Here is a 19,942-nt window from a genome sequence, read left to right as displayed (position 1 = left end):
GGTGTGTGAAGAGTTAATGCTCCCCCTCCCTCTCCCTCTATTCTTCTTCCTCCAACCCCCCTCCCAGAAGAACTAATTTCCAAAAGCAGCCGGGGCAGAGAGATGCAAATAAGTGTTTTGGACAGCTGCAGGCTGGATGCCTTCCCGAGATGCCAGGGCCCCAAATGAGACATGTCAGAGTACAAATTGAAAATGCCAATTTCACTTACGCTGCCACGTGGCTCGTCACAGCGAAATTCTGCTCCGGCGCCGCTGCCGCCGTCCCCAGCACGTGTTCCATCCTGCTGCCAGGGGATGGGCTCTGCTCGCTGCTGCAGGTCTGGCCAGCTCCTCATTGTGGTCCTGCTGGGCATGTCCTCGGGTGGGACAGTGGAAGGTGAAGCAGATCTGGATGCCCAGCCTGGTTCTGGCTCCATCTTCCCAGGCCTGGTGATGGGGATGTTGCTGAGAGGCTCTGGTTGCAGATGGTGTGGTGGAGATGTGGCTGAAGGTCCTCCAAGGAAACATCACAAGAGGTGCTGTGTCTGGGACGCTGCGTAGGAGGTGATGGGATGGGGACATGGTGGTGGAGCTGTTGAGTGTTCAAGAAAGGGCTGACTTTGTGGTTGGATGTCTCATGCCTTACAACTGCTGTGTGTGGTTGATGAGTGGCAGCATTCCTCCCCTGCCTTCAGGTGGGGTGAACCCGGGGTGTAGGACCACCACCTAAAAGCTGTGGAGGTGTTACTGGGGATTAGGCTTAGCCTCTCATTTACACATTGAGGGGATGACGGAGGGGTGTGTTGCCATAGCCATGACTCACGTTGGATGTGTGCCCTGTTTGGTGTTGTGTTTGCTGCTGGACTGTGGCTAGTGATGCTGGTGGTTGGGAGATACTCAGCACAAGAGGGACCAGCTTTGATGAGAAGGTGAGGACTCAAGCATGTCTTGCTTCCCACAACCACCTGGGCATGCTGACTTCTCTCATGGGCCACATCCCTGCCTCCTGTGGAGGGGGCTGAGGAGAGCAGCCCCACCAGCGTGGTCCATGGTGCTGGCTGGGACAGATGTTCTATGGGGCAGCAGCTGGGGCGCTGCGGGAGGAGATGCTGAGGCCACCTCCTCTGGGTACAACACCGGGGCTGTGACAGGTGACGCTGGAGGTGGTGGCAGGGCTGTGGCCGGGTGAGCCGCTGCCGGCGCGTCCGCCGCTCCCTAACAAACTCCAGCAACCCATGAATCATTCATTTAATCTCTCCTGACACGCCTGTCATTTTCTCCGGCGAGGAGCAGGGAATCTCTTGCTGGAGGAGGTCATTAGCTGTCAGGGATGGTTCCGACTGCTTTCCTGCCTCCGTATCGATTAAACCTCTCCGCCTGTGTGCAGGGGCTGTGTGGAGAATATTGATAGGGCTGCTGGGGTGTCGAGTCAGGGGAAGAGAGGTTTGGGTAGGGAGGAGGTGCTGGCTGGGCTGGAAGGACCAACGGAGGTGGGATCATCTGGACAACAGTGGGTGCTGGGGCCTGAGATTGGGGTCCTCTGGAGCTGGGGGGACAGGATCCCACAGTGTGTCACCTCCCTGCGTGGTAGCAGCGGATGGGGTGGTGATGCTGGTCCTGGAGCAAGGTATTTTGGGGTTGTCCTGTGCATGGACAGGAGTTGGACTCAGTGATCCTTATGGGTCACTTCCAGCTCAGGCCATTCTATGATTCTACAGCTGACAGCCAAACACGGTGTGGGGCTGGGAGTGGGGTGGGCGGGGAGCACAGGGATGTTCTCCCAAGACCTTTCTGAGGGCTGGCATGGCACCAGGCTGGCACCTGACTCTGTCCCCTCTGTGGGAACCAGACCCCCATCCCTCTCCTCAGAACGGAGTCGTACGCCTCTCTGTGCCCCTCACCAAGGTGTTTTGCCTCATGAATTAACAGGCTTTGCCTCCTTTTGTCCCCTCTGGCAGTATTTCTACGAAGGGAATGACATCAGTGACCTACCTGTCAACTTGTCTGTGGTCTGGAATGGGAACTTCGTCATTGACAACCCCCAGAACATCCAGGGTGAGTGAGAGATGGGACGGGGGTCCCCCACTGTTCTTCATCCCCCTGATCGCGGTTTGCACGGGGCCTTGGAGTGGGAGCAGTACCCTGGCTGCATCCATCAGCTGCTTTCTAAACAAGAGGCTTTGCTCCAAGAAGCTTTGGGAGAAAGCCTAAGCTTTGCTGTGGCCTTGAGTCCAGGGTGCTGGTGCCTCCTGCTCATGGGAGTTTTCTCCCCCAGGAGCTGGTGGCATGCATGCAGTGGTGGGGTGAGAATGGGGACTCTTCTCCCGTTGCATGTGGAGTACTGTGTCCCCTTCTAGGCTCTCTGGTTTGATAAGGACAAGGAGTTAGTGGAAAGAGTTGAGAGGCAGGACGCAAAGATGGTGAAGAGTGTGGAGCATCTTTCTTATAAGGAAAGGCTGGGAGAGCTGGGGCTGCTCAGCCTGGAAAAGAGAAGCTGAGAGGGATCTTATTGATGCTGATAAATATCTTCAGGGTGGGTGTCAAGAGGATGGACCAGACTCTGTTCAGAGGTGCCCAATGACAGGATGAGGGCAATGGGCACAGACTGAAACACAGGAAGTTCCATTTGAATATGAGGAGAAACTTCTTTCCTTTGAGGTGCCAGAGCACTGGACCAGACTGCCGAGAGAGGTTGTGGAATCTCCTTCTCTGGAGACCTTCAAACCCACCTGGATGTGACCCTGTGTGATCTGCTCTGGTGACCCTGCGTTAGCAGGGGGGTTGGACTGGATGATCTGCAGAGGTCCCTTCAACCCCAACTGTTAGATTAAAGTTGTATAAATGCTCTGTAAGCCACAGGCTGGGTGGGCCGCGCTGACCCCCTGCTCCTCTTGCCCTTGCAGCCCACCTGTACAAGTGCTCGGCGCTGCGGGAGAGCTGCGGGCTGTGCCTCAAGGCCGACCCGCGCTTCGAGTGCGGCTGGTGCGTGTCAGAGAGACGCTGCTCGCTGCGGCAGCACTGCCTGGCCTATGAGAGCAGCTGGATGCACGCCAGCAGCGGGAACAGCCGCTGCACCGACCCCAAGATCACCAAGGTATGTGGGGATGGAGGAGATGGGAGATGGATTGGGAGGTGGGTGGGGATGGGGCTCTCCGGTGGCACATCACAGCAGCCAAATCTACTCGATGTTTAGGACTGAGCATCTCTTGTCGCCACTTCAATTTCCAAGGCTAAAATCCTCTCTCCATCACTCCCGTGATCTGGGTTTTCTGGCCTGTCTCCGAAATTCCCACCGCTCCTCCTGCACTTGGATGGAGCATCCCAGGAAAGCCACAGCTCTGGGTTGCTCCTCTTGTCGCCATGTGTGCATCGATAGTTCATCATCGCCCTTTCCTGACAGCTTTTATGACCTTTGTTTAATAAGATTGTGTATATTAAAGTTCACATGCCTGTCGGGATGGGCTCCGAGCACTCGAGGAGGGACTGGTGGGTATTTCTGCTGGATACCTTCTGTTTACCCACACTGGCCAAGCCTCAACGGTGTTAATTACTGGAGTCTTAATGCAGGATCTGATCTGTTTGGGTTTCAGTGTCTTATCTGATGGAAGCTGGAAATGAGAGTCGTGCCTTCCCCGCTGCTGCCTGCCTCTCGCAGCGTACTGGTGCTGGGGTCTGCAGGGTGGCAGCGGCATGGGGATATGGGGGTGACACCTCCCCTGGACACGTCCCTGCCTGCAAGGAGTGCTGCCTGAAAAGCTGCCTGCTGGAGCACTGGCAGGAGTAGGGATCTGTTCTTGGGGAGCGGGGTTGAACCCCAGAGCCTGCATCTCTATGAGGATGTGTGGGGCTGCAGGGCTCCCTGTCTCCTGTGGCTTCTCATGATGTTTAGGGCTGAACTTCCCAAAGCTGGGCCCCTGGGCATGGTGGGAGCAGAAGTCACAGTGGCTGGGTCATACCAGGGGTGGCCCAAGGTGGCCTCACTGTAGGATGTGCCCTGTCCTCTTGTGACCAGGGCTGCAGGCATCCATGCATACTGGAGGGAGTCCAGCAGAGAGCTACAGAGATGGCGAGGGGTCTGGAGTATCTGATGAGGAAAGACTGAGAGAGCTGGGGCTGTTCAGCCTGGAGAAGTTGAGAGGGGATCTTATAAATGCTGATAAATATCTTAAGGGTGGGTGTCAAAAGGATGGACCAGAATGTTTTTCAGTGATGCCCAACAATAGGGTGAGAGACAACAGGCACAGACTGAAACACAGGAGGTTCCCTCTGAATATGAGGAGAAACTTGTATACTTCGAGATGCCAGAGCCCTGGACCAGGCTGCCCAGAGAGGTTGTGGAGTCTCCTTCTCTGGAGACATTCAAACCTGTCTGGATGCAACCGTATGTGATCTGCTCTGGTGACCCTGCCTTAGCAGGTGGGTTGGACTGGATGATCTCCAGAGGTCCCTTCAACCCCAACCAGGCTGTGATTCTGTGACACACCACTCCCAGCAGCTGATGGTGTCCAGCCTCAGGAGCAGCTCTCCTGCCCTAAGTCATTGTCAAATTTTGCAATAATTTCAGGTGCAGCAGGAACCAATCTGCTGCCTGCAGCTGCCGTTTCCCCTGCTCCATCCCAGTGTCACCAGTGTCACCCAGCCCTGTCCCCAGTCCCAGCAGGGGCACAGAGCCCTGCCGTTCATCCCACTGAGTGCTGCAGGTGGGCGCTGGTGTAAAACTGCCTGTGATTGCCTGGCTGGAAGCAGCCACAGGCCCACGCCTCCCGACACCCCTCAGCCCGCCGCCGGCTGTCACACCACACCTGCCCGCTTTATTGGGCATCATGCTGGTAAATGAGGTGCAGCATCAGGGTGTGAGATCCCCCCCTTCCCAGCTGGCCTTGGCACAGGGTTTGCTGGTGGAGAAAAACCCTTCTCCCTGCTGCCTGCCATGCACAGAGACCTGGTGGAGATGCTTTTTGCTTTGAGGACATCTTGGGTGTGGGGACCTCCATGTTCTTCCTCACTGGGTCATGACTGATGCTGCCCTGTCTCCTTCCAATCCATGTCCTTGTCACCTGCAAGGCAACTCTGCCTGCAGCGGGGTGGCCAAATACCAGTCTTCTACTTGGACACATCTGGTACTTCTTGGCTTGTTCCTGGGTGGATTTGTGGATGTGACTGTCATTTGGGAGTTCTTTCCCACTCGTGGTCTCTTTACAGATGTGTTGGCATTTGTCATCACCCATCTGCTTCTTGCAGCTTGTGGGGGAGTAACACGCATCCCACGGCTGCCTGAGTGAGGTGTCTCCATGGCTCCACTCTCTCAGCTGATGGGCTGTGCTCTCTTCTAGCTGTCACCTGAGACCGGCCCCAGACAAGGAGGGACCCGTCTGACCATCACTGGGGAGAACCTGGGCCTGAAGTTTGAAGATGTTCGCTGGGGCGTTCGAGTCGGCAAAGTGATGTGCATCCCCATCGAGAGCGAGTACATCAGTGCTGAGCAGTAAGTGCCCGACGAGGGGTGGGTGTGTTCCAGGTCACCGCGGCAGGTGGGGGACAGGGGTGCTGGTGCTCAAACACTGCCCAAGGCTGCAGAAGGTGTGGAGCTGACTGGGCTGAATTGGGAGAGAAGTGCCTGCTGGTTGTGGTCACTCTGGCAGGAGCCCCACGGCTTTGGGTAAGCTCCCTCCAGGGCTGGCAGTGCCCTGGTTTGGGTTGGAAGGGACCTTCAAAGCTCCCCCAGAGCCACCCCTGCCATGAGCAGGGACATCTTCACCAGCTCAGGTTGCTCAGAGCCCCGTCCAGCCTGGCCTGGGATGTCTCCAGGGATGGTTCATCCACCACCTCTCTGGCCAACCTGGGCCAGGCTCTCACCACCCTCAGGGCAACAATTTCTTCTTCATGTCTGGCTTGAATCTCCCCTCCTTTAGTTTAAAACCATCACCCCTTGTCCTATCACAACAGGCCCTGCTCAAAAGTCTGTCCCCATCTTTCTTGTAGGTCCCTTTTAAGTGCAGAAAGGCCGCAATAAGGTCTCCCCGGAGCTTCTCTTCTCCAGGCTGAACACCCCAGCTCTCCCACCCTGTCCTCCCAGCAGAGCTGTTCCAGCCTTGGATCATTTTTGTGGATTCTCTGGCCCCTCTCCAACAGTCTTTCCTGTACTGGGTGTCACCACCTTGGTTTCTCATGAATCCTACTGACACCTGGGACCTTTGCTTGGTGCCAAACCTGTCACTTTCTGAACCTGGTTCGTCCCTATCTTGGCACAGGGAGTGTCTCGGTGCTGGGGCACTGAGTGCTCCTTCCCTGCATCCCTTAGGATCGTGTGCGAAATCGGAGATGCCAGTCCGAGCAAGGTCCACGAGGTGCGGGTGGAAGTGTGCATCCGCGACTGCTCGCCCAGCTACCGGGCCACGTCCCCCAAGAGCTTCACCTTTGTGGTAAGTGCCATGCCAGGGGACAGGGCTGGTCCCGGGTCACTTGGGGTGGTTTTCTGGGTGAACTGGGCAATTGGCCATTGTTTCCCTGGGGGGCAAACAGGGATGCTTTGGGTGGGCATTTGGTAATGCTATTTGAATTTCTCTGAGGCTGCTCACAGTCCTGGTGGCACTGCCAGCCCTCAGCATCGTGTCCCACCGCTGTCCCATGGGTCCTTCTCCTCTACCATTCCACCCCCATTTGCTTGGGGTCATGGGTTTTGGTCCCCAAGCCCCCTGACACTGGGGATGCTCTTTTCCTTTGACAGACACCCACTTTCTCCCGTGTGGTCCCAGCCCGGGGCCCTCTCTCTGGTGGCACCTGGATCGCCATCGAAGGCAGCCACCTCAACGCCGGCAGCAATGTCTCTGTCACCATCGGGGGACGGCCCTGTGCTTTTTCATGGTGAGAGGCACGAAGGGTGGTGGGAGATGGACACTGGGCACCTCTGCAGCCAGGAGGGACCCTGGGAGCCAAACCCTGCGGGCGGCTGGAGGCATCTCCACAAGAATCCTCTGTGTGTCAGAGCCTGCAGGAAGAGCCCAAAGAACAGGGATTTTTCTCTAAAAGCACAAAGCCCTGAGGCATGAAGTGGATAATTTTTAGATTAGGGATGATAATGGAGCGGCTCTTTAAATATTTTCCTGTGGTAATTACTGGTTATCAGCCCTAATCGCTGCTGTTTGCAGCAGCCGCGCAATGGGAACACTCAGGAGCTGCTCAGCCTCTCCCAACAGCCTTTTGTTTCATTGCCTGGATTTTCTTTATTGTTTTTTCCTCCTTTTCTCTCTTTGACCGGTCTGGAGTTTCAGCAGGGTGAGGGGCAGGTGGCTCACGGGCAGCATTGGCCACCCCTGGTCCGCCTTGCCCCCTCCTGCCCCAGCACTGACAGGTTCTGCATTTCTGCTCCAGGAGAAGCGCCCGCGAGATCCGGTGCAGGACGCCCCCCGGGCACACCCCCGGTGGCTCCCCCATCCTCATCAACATCAACCGCGCCGAGCTGAGCAACCCAGAGGTGAAGTACAACTACACGGAGGACCCCACCATCCAGAAGATCGATCCCGAGTGGAGCATCAACAGGTGAACCAAGGGGTGCCCACAGGGAGGTTGGGGGACGCAAGGGGGCTGTTTTCCATACTGATCCCCGCTCCCGATGGGTACATCCCCATGCTGCTGCGATTGCTGCTGGGCCGTGCTCAAGAGACGTGACAAGCACCATGAGCGATGGTTTGGCACCAAGGCCCTGCTAACTCCTGGTCTGCAGTGCTCAGCCTGGCAGGGGGCAAAAGCAGAGAGCGCTTTGGATCTGCTTAATTTCAGCTTGACATTTGGCGGCAGTGAATGAAATTAAAATGTTTCCCATCGGGTTGTTTTATTATTTTTTTTTTTCAAAATGTTTACATATTTTTCTAAAAGGTTTGAATTGGCTGGAGAGGAGGTAAGGGCCAAGAGAAACCTCCCCCAGGGTGTTGATGAGGAGCGAGCTCCCCGGGGGCATGGCCGAACTCACCGGGACTGCAGGGCTTTTAGCACCAAACCGTGGAGAAAAACCAGCTGGGCTCAACCTGCCCTGGTGCCCTCTCTGCCTGTGTGGCAGTGAAGGGGATGACAGAGATGACCTGCTTCTTCTCAGGATGCTTTCCCATAATGGGGGCTTGGTCTTCTTTAGGTTGGGAGCTGTCTTCAGACCCCAAACCTGGACACAGGGTGGGATGTTAGTATTAATTAGGCAGGGTTTATCTCTCTAGTTGGTCTCTTGAGTCAGTTGAGGTGGTTTGACAGTGGGATAAGATGTCCTGAGGGCATTGCGGTTCACCTGGGCTGAGGCAGATGGGTGTCTGGCTGGTGAGGATCATAGAATCACAGGATAGTTGGGGTTGGAAGGGACCTTCCCAGCTCCCCCAGTGACTCCCCTGCCATGAGCAGGGACATCTTCACCAGCTCAGGTTGCTCAGAGCCCTGTCCAGCCTGGCCTGGGATGTCTCCAGGGATGGGGAATCCACCACCTCCCTGGGCAGCCAGTTCCAGTATTTTACCATGCTTTCCTCCCAAAAGTGGGGACACAGTGCCAAGCTGCCTCTTGTAACCCCATGTCTCCATGTCTGTAGCGGTGGGACACTGCTGACCGTGACTGGCACCAACCTGGCCACAATCAAAGAGCCCAGGATCCGGGCCAAGTACTCCAGCTCTGAAAGGGAGAACGTAAGTGGTGCTGGCTGGGACTGGGGGCAAGGCACATGTAGGAGGGAATCCTGTCCTGTGCAACGCAGGGTGGAAAGCACATCCCTTACCCATCAGGTGTGATAGTGTGGAAGGGCCGAGGTCCAGGATGCCGCCCCAAGGGAGGCACTGATGTCCCTGCAGGGCCTCCAGCCTGGTGCTGCCTGGAGAGGATTGAGATCTGAGTGTGCAAAGCTGATGGGAGGTTTGTGGGATGTCTGCAGCAAGCTCCCGCCTGCCACCCCTTGCACATCCATCGCAGACAGGAGTCTCTCTCTGCCCTGGGGTAGAATGTGGTATCTGTTGATGTTACACCACAGGACAGGAGATCCCAACTCTAAACCCTGTGTCCAGAGCTGTTGCTTGCAGGGTGTCCTTGTGGGGTCCCATCCTGGCCTCTCTGTCGGGATCAGGTTCTCACCTCGCTCCATGTCTCCTGCAGAACTGCACCGTCTACAACGACACCACCATGGTGTGCTACGCGCCCTCCATCGACAACCCCCTGCGGAGACCACCGGAGCTCGGCGACCGCCCGGATGAGATTGGTTTCATCATGGATAATGTCCAGGCCCTGCTGATCGTCAACACCACCAACTTCGTCTACTACCCAGACCCTGTCTTTGAGCTTCTCAGCCCCACAGGGATGCTGGAGCTGAAGCCCAGCTCACCCCTTATCCTCAAGGTAAGGGGTAGGGACATGTCCCTACATGTAGGTGGCTTTTTGTCTCTCCTGGCAAAAAGACCTGCACTGTGAGAGCATAAATTTACTATATGTTGGGTTAAGTGTTCCCTGTTGCATGAGAACTGATTATCTCGTTCCTTGTTCCCTCAAAGGGCAGGAACCTGCTCCCGCCGGCTGCTGGGAACTCCCGCTTGAACTACACGGTGCTGATCGGCGACACTCCCTGCACCTTGACGGTCTCCGAGACCCAGCTCCTGTGCGAGTCCCCCAACCTCACCGGCCAGCACAAAGTCACGGTAAACGCCACCACCGGTGTCTTTGTTTCTCGTGTCCCGTGTGTCACAGGTTCAGTCATTATTGCGGCACCAGCCCTGCTGTGCACTCATACTTGGATGAGGACCAGGTGGTTGGTGCCCATACAGGGGCATCCTCAGGTGTCTTCTTCCTGCTCCCTGAGTGTTGCTTTCCCTAATGACGTGTTTGGTAGGACCAAATACTTTGTCCCCTCCCTGGCACGCTCAGCCAGGTGTTCCTGTGCCCTGCGTGGCCCCTGCCAACAACCTCCCTTCCTCGCTGGGTGCCATGTTGGGGGGGTTCCCACCCCTTTCCCCAGTGCTGGCTCATGCCATGAGGAAAGCCCTTTGTTTGTGGGGTTGTAGCGCAGCAGTGCTCACACTCCAGGACCCTGCCAAGTTGAAAAGGACCCAGCACGGTCCCCACCAAGGTTCCCCACCCATGGGGGAACTTGCTTCATATCCCATCTGTTACTGGTAGTGTTGTCTGAATGAGACATCAAACTCTCTGCCTGCTCCAGCAGCGTGTGTCCTGCATCCCATTAAAATGTGCCACGCTGTTTGGGACCACCCCCTGCCATCCCAGCATTTTTCCGCATCCTTCTTGGAGTCACCCCCAGTTCCCAGCACAGCAGGCACGGTCGGGAGGGCTGCCCTGGGCACATACCCCTTGACACCAGGTCCTTTTTTTTCCACACCATGGCACAGATTAAGGCTGGAGGGTTCGAGTTCTCCCCGGGGACGCTGCAGATCTACTCGGACAGCCTGCTCACCCTACCCGCCATCATCGGGATTGGCGGTGGGGGTGGGCTGCTCCTCCTCATCATCATCATTGTCCTCATCGCCTACAAGCGCAAATCCCGGGATGCCGACCGGACCCTGAAACGCCTCCAGCTGCAGATGGACAACCTGGAGTCCCGGGTGGCCCTGGAGTGCAAAGAGGGTGAGGGATCCCTGTGCTGCTAACAGGGGGTCTTGTAGAGTTTCATACATTCTCAGTGTGCTCCCACTGCCTTCCAGAGAGGGAATATGTAAAGCTGCTTTGTCAGAGGAAGCATACTCAGTTTGGGTAGAATCTGGGTTTTTTTCCAGTTGAAGAATTCCCCTCCATGTGTCCAAATGGGAGAAAAGAGAAGGAGGAGGAGTAGCAAAGGCTGCCTGCGAGTGGGCTGTCGGTCTCTCATTATGTGACAGACGTATGCTGTGAAGTTGGACAGAACTCCTTGTATGATCCTGCTGATAAAACCTAATTGCCCGAGCTGGCTCCCAAGGCTCTGGCCCTGGCAGCCACAGCCAGCCTGGGTGCTGCGGGTGGAGCAGCCACTGAAAACAGGAGAACAAAACGGGGGAAGAAAGAAAAAGCCCTTTGCACCCGCAAGTCCCCATCCGTACGTGTGCTTGCGGATGGCACCGGTGACAGGGAGAGGGGAGGGAGCTGGTGGAGGGGATGGTGTCTTGTCTTCCACAGCTGGCAGATAAAAGGATCTGCTTTTAATTAAAAGGCACAATCTCTTCCCTGCCTTTTCTCTTTTCTAGTCCCACTAGTTACAGATAAGATAGCACGCCTTTCAAGCTGACGGTTTGTTTTTTCTCATCAGGCTGACGAGCCTGCAGTCCTCTGCCTGGCTTTCAGCTCCCTTTAAAGTGCCGTTAATTTGATTTTTCTGAGGGTTTTCTCCCCCCCGCCGCCAACCCCTTTCCCTGGTGCATCTCCAGGACTCCTCTCCCGTCAGCTTTTCCCTGTAGGTGCAATTAAAGGTTCAGGACTCCCCCCGCATCGCGTTCCCCTGGGAGTCGCGGCTGCCTCTGTTCGGATCGGGAGGTGCCAGGAAGGGTGTGTTCAAGCTCTTCTCTCCAGTAGTATTTAGGTCAAAAAGAAATGAGGACATTTTTGTGGTTTAGGCTAATGTTTTCCCCCAGAAGCTCTGGCTTTGTTCAAGCCTTGCTGTTCCCTGCTGCCCCCATCACCCCTGGGAGGCTGCGAGTGCTGAGCAGGGGAGATCTGAGCCCCGTGGGACCTGGTGGTCCTGTTCCCCGATCTGCGGCTGGATTTGTTCTGGGGAAGTCACCCCCACCCTCCACAGCTCAGTTTCTCCATCTGTGCGATGGGGACGGTGATCACAGCCTGTGGGGCGGCGGGGATGCAGAGCCAATTCACGCCTTGGGGGGTCCCACCCATGGGGGCTGGGTGCCAACTCTGTGCTGGGACTCTGCGATATATTAATTAATTCTCCTTTTCCCACCCCAGCCTTTGCTGAGCTGCAGACAGACATTAACGAGCTGACCAACGACCTGGACGGGGCTGGCATACCCTTTCTGGATTACCGCACCTACGCCATGCGGGTTCTCTTCCCGGGGATAGAAGACCATCCTGTGCTGAAGGAGATGGAGGTGTGGGTCGGTCTGTCTGTCTGTCTGTCTGTCCCTGTAGTGTTTCATGCTGGGGATGTGCCCTTACATAGTCCAAGTCCCCGTTCTCCAGGCGTAGGGCCGGAGACATGTTTTGGTCAGGTGCTGGTGCAGCAAAGAGCATCTCGCCACGTGTCAGCTGAAGCGAATTGCAGACCTGCTGCTGAGTGGTTACTGCTCTCTGTGACATTAATATCAATATTTATATTAATATCATTGCTGCTGTCATTTTCTACAGCACTTGCTTTATTCAATTGGGTTTGTTTGATGCCTGACCGGCCGCTCGTTTCTAGCAGGCTTGTCCAACATTGCCTGCTTGCTTGGCTCTGTTTCCCCATGCAGAACCCATCCTTGGCATCTTTCCCCTGCTCCCCAAACCACCTCCCTCTCCTCTCCTGGCCTCCCCACCGCTGTTTCATTTAGTGCATGCAATTGCACAGCAATTGGCTTCTCATTCATTGGGCTGCCAAGGCTGTTCTTGATTAGAGAAACGAGTGGGGGTCACCTTAGCTTCCCCCCACCACTGACCTGGCACAGTAATTAATGTTGACATGGGCTTCACAATGTATTTAGGAGAAGTAATCGGCCCTGGTGCAAGATGCACGATCACTAATTACGACACAACGAGCTCTTACCAACCGCGAGCACACGTGCTGGTGTTGTACGCCAGCGTGGCTGCAGCGCGGGGCCCTGGCGCTCCGCCTGCTCTTTCCCTGCTCCCTAATCCACACTCCAGAGGGTGGCAGGGACCTCGTTTCCATGGATTTCCCCCGGGGAACCCGTTTCCATGGATTTCCCCTTGCAGCTCGGGTTTCCGGATGCTCAGAGCCGCAGCAGGCGTGAGCGGAGCCGTCCCTGGGGCACAGCCCTTCCTGGCTGAGCAAACGCCTGGCTCTCCTCTCACCTCTGCTCTTGCTCTAAAGGATTTTCCCTAAAGAGAGAGGGGTGGAAAGGGTATCAAAAACAGCATGGGAGGAGGAATTTTGCATTGGCCGCGACAGGCTGGGTGGGAGTTTGTCCACTTCCAGCTCCTAATTCAAAACATCCTACTCAATAGAACACGCCAGCTCAGCCTGGCCTGGGAAACAAGGAGTTAAATTTGCAAAGGAAAGGAAAAAAAAAATCCCCAAAAGAGATTAAATAAAGCAACTACAGTTGTGTAAGCTTCATATAATTTAATCAGGTTTGCTTTTATTTGTCTCTTTACTCAGAGTGTAACATTAGCTATTGCAAGTGATGGGAAGGAAACGGCGCTTGCTCACGCACACGCTAATCCGCAGTGAGCATCAGGCTGTCGGTACCAGCTCCCCTCCTCTTTAAGTTTGGGGGGGAGGTTTGTTGCTTTGTGCACATTTAAGCCTAATTAAATATTTAATTCGTATTATTCATTTATTTCTTCTAATGATCAGCAAGTTAAACACAAAGGCCCAGCAAGGCAACAGGCATGTGAGGGGCTCAGGCATTGCTGTGTTTCTTGTTTTGGGGGTTTCGTGTCCTCCTGAGCACTCCACTGTGGCTCCAACGGGATGATCATGGCAGGGCAGGACCCATTTTGCATCTTATCAAGATGCTGTTGCCCTGCTGAAGGGAGAAAACCTCTCATCCTGTGATCTCCTTTGCCTGGTCTTGACTGCAGAAGCACCAGCTGTGTGCAGGGGTGGGGATGCAGCACATCTCCCTCTGCCCCGGTTTTACTGGGGGGGCTGGTAGGTCTCCAATGCAGCCCCTGAGCTCCAGCCGGCTCTTGGGTCTTCCCATGCTTGAGGAAACAACCAGCATCTTTGCATCCCCAGAGGGAGCAGCCGATGCCGCTGAACCTCACGGATCTGCCTGAGCTCCCAGCATCACTGCGTTGAGGTCCCTGCTTAGTCTGGAGGGAGGGACTCCAGGAAAATATACTTTAAAGCATTTCTGTTCCTAGCAGCGTGTTTATCCTCTGAAATGCAGTAAGGGAAGTTAAGCCACACGCTTGCTCGCGGGGTGTGATAGGGACAAAGAGGGTTTGTCACTCCTCCATCACCCTTCTGGGATGCTCCCTGCTCTCCTGGGTGATGAGGGTGACAGTGAGGGGACGCGTGGCACCTGGGGCTTGTGTGGCAGAAGTGACAAGGTCTGGGTGGGAAACAGCATTTTGGAGGGGGAAGTGGCAACCGTGAGATATTTTGCTGAACAAAAGAGCAACGATCCAAAGTTTTGATTGAAGCGAAATGATTTGATGTGTCAAAACTCTGTTCTTCACGTTGAGTTGGTGTTTTGAAATGAAAAGTGTTGTTTTGTCTCCAAATATCGACATGAAATGAAATTTTTCACTTATTCTCCCAATCAGGAAGACAAGGGGGGAAAATAAAAAATAAAAAATCATTAAAATTGACATTTTATCACAGCAAGGCTTTTATTCAGAGGAAACCATCTTTTCTAATGGGAAATGGTGTTGTAAAAATGGTCTTTTCTGGTAAGAAATGTGCTCAGTGCTGACCAGAGTTGGGCTGACACTGGCGGTGTGGGGATAAAAACATCCCGGCCCCATCCCTGCTGGGTCCTGCATGGTCAAACATGGCCAGAAATCCACCTTCAAACATCTCAAGAGGAAAGGGAGTATTTCCAGGCTGTGTCTGCAGTGGGGCAGAGCCAGGTTTTTGCTATTAGTTTCTCTGTCTGAAGTCCAGCCCCACAAAACCAGGTGGGTTTGCTGCTGGCAGAGCTCAGGGCCATGGCTTTGTTTGCTCTCTGTGCGGTACCTGAAGCGCGTGTTGCAGTCACTTGGGTGGGAATTGAGCTGCTTGTTAGTTGAAATTGAAAATGATAATTTGTGTGTGTGTTTGGGAGAGAAAGAGTGTTGGTTTATGGGAGGAAAGTGCATGTGTGTGCCTGCACATGCGTGGGAGAGTCTTTGTATGCAACTGTGTGTATATATATACATATATATATACACACACATATAGATGTATATATACATCAATGCCCTGAGACTGTGTTAACTTGATGCTGAGATATTACAAACCAGACAACACTTCTGGAGGGGAACTGAGGCTGATCACCTAAGAGGAAGCTTGGTAGTTTAGAGACAGAAAATCCAGCTGATTTTTGACCCTTTTTCATCCTTTTCTCTTGGGAGGTGAGGGTGAATCCAGTGCCTTGGGCAGTCCAGACACTTTCTTCCTGTTGCCCTCACCCTCGTGCCCATCTCCCAGCTTTGCTCTATCCTTGCAGGTCCAGGCGAATGTGGAGAAGTCCTTGACCCTCTTTGGGCAGCTCTTGAACAAGAAGCACTTCTTGCTGACCTTCATCCGCACTCTGGAGGCTCAGAGGAGCTTCTCCATGCGGGACCGTGGCAACGTGGCGTCCCTCATCATGACGGCACTGCAGGGCGAGATGGAGTATGCCACGGGTGTGCTGAAGCAGCTCCTCTCCGACCTCATCGAGAAGAACCTGGAGAGTAAGAACCACCCCAAGCTGCTCTTGCGGAGGTGAGTGACCATCCGAGAGGCTGGAGCTGTGGGACAGTGCCACAGCCAACACCAAACCCGCCACTGGCGGCATCCCTAAAGGACACCACTTTGTGTCCACATGTTCAGAGGAGCCTGGGCAATGTTGGCACTGGGGCCGTGGTCAAGCATTTCCTTGCCTGTCTACATACAAGGATGAGAAGGGTTGTGAGACCCTGTCCCAGGTTGGCCAGAGAGGTGGTGGATGAACCATCCCTGGAGACATCCCAGGCCAGGCTGGACGGGGCTCTGAGCAACCTGAGCTGGTGAAGATGTCCCTGCTCATGGCAGGGGGGGCACTGGATGAGTTTGGAAGATCCCTTCCAACCCAAACTATTCTCTGATTCTGTGATTCCTCAGGGATTGTCCACCTTGCCTGGCACATGGGGGTTTTCCTGGGAAAGCCAAGTAGATCTTCGCAAGCTGGGAGTCTCGCCGGGGCTGGGAGGGGAGTGCGAGCAGGAGGCAGCCTGCCAAGCCCTGCCTGAGTCTGCCTGGCCCATCAATATTTAACAATAGCTCTGAGCTCTCCTTCATCACGGGCTGATGAATATTGAAAGATACACCAAGTACTGAACAAAAACAATTAATAAGCTCCACCAGCGCAGCTCGAGGCCCTCCGTGCCGTCTTCTCTCTTCGCACACTGCGCCAGGCTTCCCCATCTGTGCCTCCATCAGCCTGGTGCCACCAGGCTCCAGCAAAGGTGCAGGGATGGCCGAGAGCCACAGGGGTGGCATGTCATCTGAAGGGGTCAAGAAAAACAGTTGATGTTCATGGCAAAGTTGGGGTTTGTGTGCCTGGCCCTGGGGAGAAGACACAGTTGTGAGCTGGTCCCGGTTACATCTCTGCTACCTTCCCTCAGCTGGTTTCTTTAGGCACATTGCTTTCTTAATTTCTCTGCTTCATTTATCAATTACAAGGTTGGCCATAATTTCTCAAAGCACCTCATTAGCAATGTGCCGGAGGTGATGTGGGGCAGACCTGGGGCTGGCCAGGAGAGGGGTGGATCTTGGAGGTGCCAACCCCTGTTCCTGTTCCCCGAGCGCATCCTTTGGCTCTTCCTTTCTCTCTGACCCTCCACACCACCAGGCTTCACTGAAATATTTAAACTGTGCTTCCAGCTCCTGGGGCTCTCAGAGCATCATGAAGCTGCTACCATCAGAGCAAAGCTCCAGAATGAAGTAAATCAATAAAATATAAATAAAAGGGAGTGCGGGGAGGCCGGCAGCCATGGTGGCGGAGCCATGGGGCAGAGCCTGGCCCATGCCAGTGCAGTGAGAGCTGGTGGCACAAGGACTGTTGGTCCCCAGCCACAGAGCTCCAGAAGCCATGGCGTAGGACAGGGATGAGGTCCTCTGGCTGGGACCTTGCTTGTGCATCCCTGAGTGATATTTAACAAAGAAACTTTGCTCTTCCTGCAGCCGTGGTGCGGAGAGAGCAGTGCCGAGGGCTGTGCTGCTCCATCCTTTGGATTAGCCCTGCTGTTGGGTGCGACAGTGTGCTTACCGCCCAGGGCAACTGGATTAACATTGATGTAACTGGGGAGAAAGCTGTTATTTATTTATTTTGTTATTGGATAATCCCCCCGTTGCTGTGGCATCTGGCTCTGTTGCAGATAAAGACAAATATCCGCTGGAGCTCTGGTGGTGGCACTTCACATGAGTATTACAGGCTCGTCAGCAGAGGACCTGGCCTGGGGCTGGGGAGGATGTCTGCCAAAGAGCTTCAGTCCAGCCCTTCCCCTGACTTTCTCCCCATGTCCCTTCTCTCTTTTCTTCCTCCTCTTGATGGATTAATCTTTCCTGTAAAGGCATAGGAAAGCTTCCTTCCTCTGGAGGCTCAGATATTACCATCCCCTAATGGTTTAAAGACTATTCCAGGGAGGGCAAAAAGGGCTAAGCCCCATTAGCACAAGAAAAAGCCTTGGATGGGGCCATATGACCCTAAGTCAGCTTGAATAAACTCTGAGAAAGTGGATTTCCTACTGCAGCCATCTGGCCATGGGGAACTGCTCCTGTCCCATCTGCTGGGCATGGTGTTGCTATTGGGCAGTGCGTGGCATCGCGTGGTGGGACTCTTCCTGGTGGCTCTGGGGTTCAGGTTCCTTCTGGGTTTTGTTTCTTCTTGCGTCAAGCCGTTTGTGTCCATTCCACCAGGAATGCAGCCTCATTGGGGAGTTATTAGTCCCATGTCACCCAGTAGCGAGCCTGTGTTGGGGCAGTAGTGGTGTTGAGGACATTGCAGGAGCAGGAGTCAGCAGCAGCTCCCGGTGGCAAGAGGGGATGGATCTGGCTTGATCAGACACTCGGTGTTGTAGGACAAGGTGTTCCTGGCATGGGAATGTGGGCCAGGATCTGGCCTTGCCTTGCAACCCCAGCTCTTCCCTTCAGGTCATGCTTTAACTGAGGAGCTTGAGGTGTCTCACACAGTCCTCCTGGGGAGGGAGCTGCCTGGTTCCAATGAGATGCGATACAAGAAACAAACTTCATTTAAGTAGAAGGTACCAGGGAGAGGTAGAAATCTGGTCATCCCCTGGGCTGGACTTCCCACGGGACACGGCCGTGCTCGGCTCTCTCTGGATCTCCAAATACACCAGAGACCAATTTGCTTCTTGCTCCCGTTGGCTCAGCCTTGCAGATGGGCAGGCTTTGCACGAGAGATTTGGCTGCCTGCTTTTGCCCCTTTGCTTCAAGGCTCCTGCCTTTCCACGTGACCTTTTAAAATCAGAAATAATTTAGCCACAGTCCCAGGCTGAGTTGTGGCAACAAGTGAGATCAGAGACCTTTAATATCCTCTCCTGATGGCTTTGCTCTCTGTGTTCCCTACAGAACGGAATCAGTGGCAGAGAAGATGCTGACGAATTGGTTCACGTTTCTGCTGTACAAGTTTCTGAAGGTGAGTTTGGGAAGGGATGGCAGCCTCGTATGGGTGGGGAGGTGGCTCCTACCTCACCAGGATGCACAATGTGGTACCCAGAGCCTGGACTGATGTGCTCCTCAGTGCTGCCGCTCCCCCCTGGAGCAGAGATCACTTCCCAGGGCTCCCTTCCCATCCTGTGTTTCTGAGATGTGATCAGTGATTCTGGGTCTTCTTTTGGGGAAATAGCTGAGACTGAGAAATGAAATCCAGACCATGATTGCTTAGTGATAGTGGGTTTGAGGTCTTCTTAAAAACAGTGCCTGGAGAAAGAATAAACCTCAAGCAACTCAGCTGAGGCTTGAATCCCTTCAGAGTGGCCCCCATTCTTCCCTCCTTGCCTCTACTGGTGTAACTCGGGAGGAAAAAGCCCCAGAAGCTGGTCCTTCTGTAGATATGACTGTGCTCAGAGGATATTTCTGCCTTTTTGAGCTGTAGTTTGATGTGCTGTGCTCTTCACATAATTCTGCTGCTTTTCCTTCATCTCTTTGACACTGAAGCTCCTTGGTAGGGGTATCATTTCCCCCACGTATTTCTGCTGCTTCTTCCCCTCCAAAAGATGCCCCAGTGGGGATGGACACCCTGCAGGGCCTGTGGGCAGCCAGGGATGCAGCTTTCCCACCACGTGTACACAAGGGTGTAGATGACAGTGGACCTCCCTGTGCCCCTGCCTGCATTGACGAGCCCATTAGCCTGAATTTGACCATTCCCTGAATTTCATCAGGGGTAGCAGAAGAGGATGCCAAAGCATAAGGGCTGCTTTTACCGTTGGTTCACCCAACCCATGTCGAGAACATTTATCCCATTGGCACTGGTGCTTCCACCTGCTAGAGCCGCACCAGCAGCCGTGCAGGTTACATGGCGGCAGCTTCAGCTCCTGGACCACTGGGCTCAGTCCTGGGCTCACCGGCAGGATGAGTGGTGTTTCTGGTCCCACCGTGGCTTTGTCAGTCGGCAGAGCTGTTTCTTGGGATCCTGCCTGGCGTCGGTGCAGCGAGACTGGGTGGCATGCAGCCGTTTTTGTGGGATTTCATCCCTCATTAAGATAAAGAGGGTTTGAACCATTTCCAGCCAAGAGATGAGAGCAAGCAGGAATCTGTGCAGAACTCAAGTGATCGTCAACAAGGGGTGATTTATAATATCACTTACATGCACTTGGCTTTTTGCCTCCATTGGGGGATAGCCTGTATTTATAAAAATGTAGTGTAGTGTGCGACAGAGATTGCTTTCCAGGGTGGCAGAGGAGAAGAGTTGTGCCGGTCACAGGGAGATGTCAAGCATCCTGCTGCCTCTTCGTGTTGCGGTTTTGCTCAGCAGGGCCGCACTGCAGTGGTGGTGCCTGGTGGGATCAGGTGGGAAGTGCCTGGTGGAATCAGGTAGGACATCGGCAGATGGCTCTTCGGGCTCTGCGGGGTTGATGGGACAAGCAGGAGCAGGTCTTGCTGTGGATAAACTCCTTCAGGGCTCCTTGAGGTGGACAAGATTGTGCTTTGGCCAA

The 19,942-nt window shown here is 54.5% G+C and overlaps 1 protein-coding gene across 2 annotated transcripts in view; it reads left to right on the top strand.

Moving 5' to 3' along the window:
* PLXNA1 (plexin A1) overlaps positions 1-19,942 on the top strand; it is a 114,766-nt gene that overhangs the window by 77,779 nt on the left and 17,045 nt on the right. For both annotated transcript variants that reach the window (XM_065075649.1, XM_065075648.1), the window contains exons 11-23: positions 1,938-2,034; positions 2,883-3,073; positions 5,313-5,464; positions 6,281-6,401; positions 6,707-6,843; positions 7,351-7,518; positions 8,547-8,640; positions 9,101-9,340; positions 9,493-9,636; positions 10,342-10,576; positions 11,882-12,024; positions 15,253-15,509; positions 18,357-18,423. In XM_065075649.1, the coding sequence (XP_064931721.1) occupies positions 1,938-2,034; positions 2,883-3,073; positions 5,313-5,464; positions 6,281-6,401; positions 6,707-6,843; positions 7,351-7,518; positions 8,547-8,640; positions 9,101-9,340; positions 9,493-9,636; positions 10,342-10,576; positions 11,882-12,024; positions 15,253-15,509; positions 18,357-18,423 (2,046 nt within the window). The remainder of the gene's footprint in view (positions 1-1,937; positions 2,035-2,882; positions 3,074-5,312; positions 5,465-6,280; positions 6,402-6,706; positions 6,844-7,350; positions 7,519-8,546; positions 8,641-9,100; positions 9,341-9,492; positions 9,637-10,341; positions 10,577-11,881; positions 12,025-15,252; positions 15,510-18,356; positions 18,424-19,942) is intronic.

Source organism: Columba livia, chromosome 10 (genome assembly GCF_036013475.1).
Source record: "Columba livia isolate bColLiv1 breed racing homer chromosome 10, bColLiv1.pat.W.v2, whole genome shotgun sequence".
In the NCBI taxonomy this organism is placed as follows: domain Eukaryota; kingdom Metazoa; phylum Chordata; class Aves; order Columbiformes; family Columbidae; genus Columba; species Columba livia.
The sequence above is the reverse complement of the archived record's forward strand: the minus strand, read 5'-3'. Positions and strand labels throughout refer to the sequence as shown.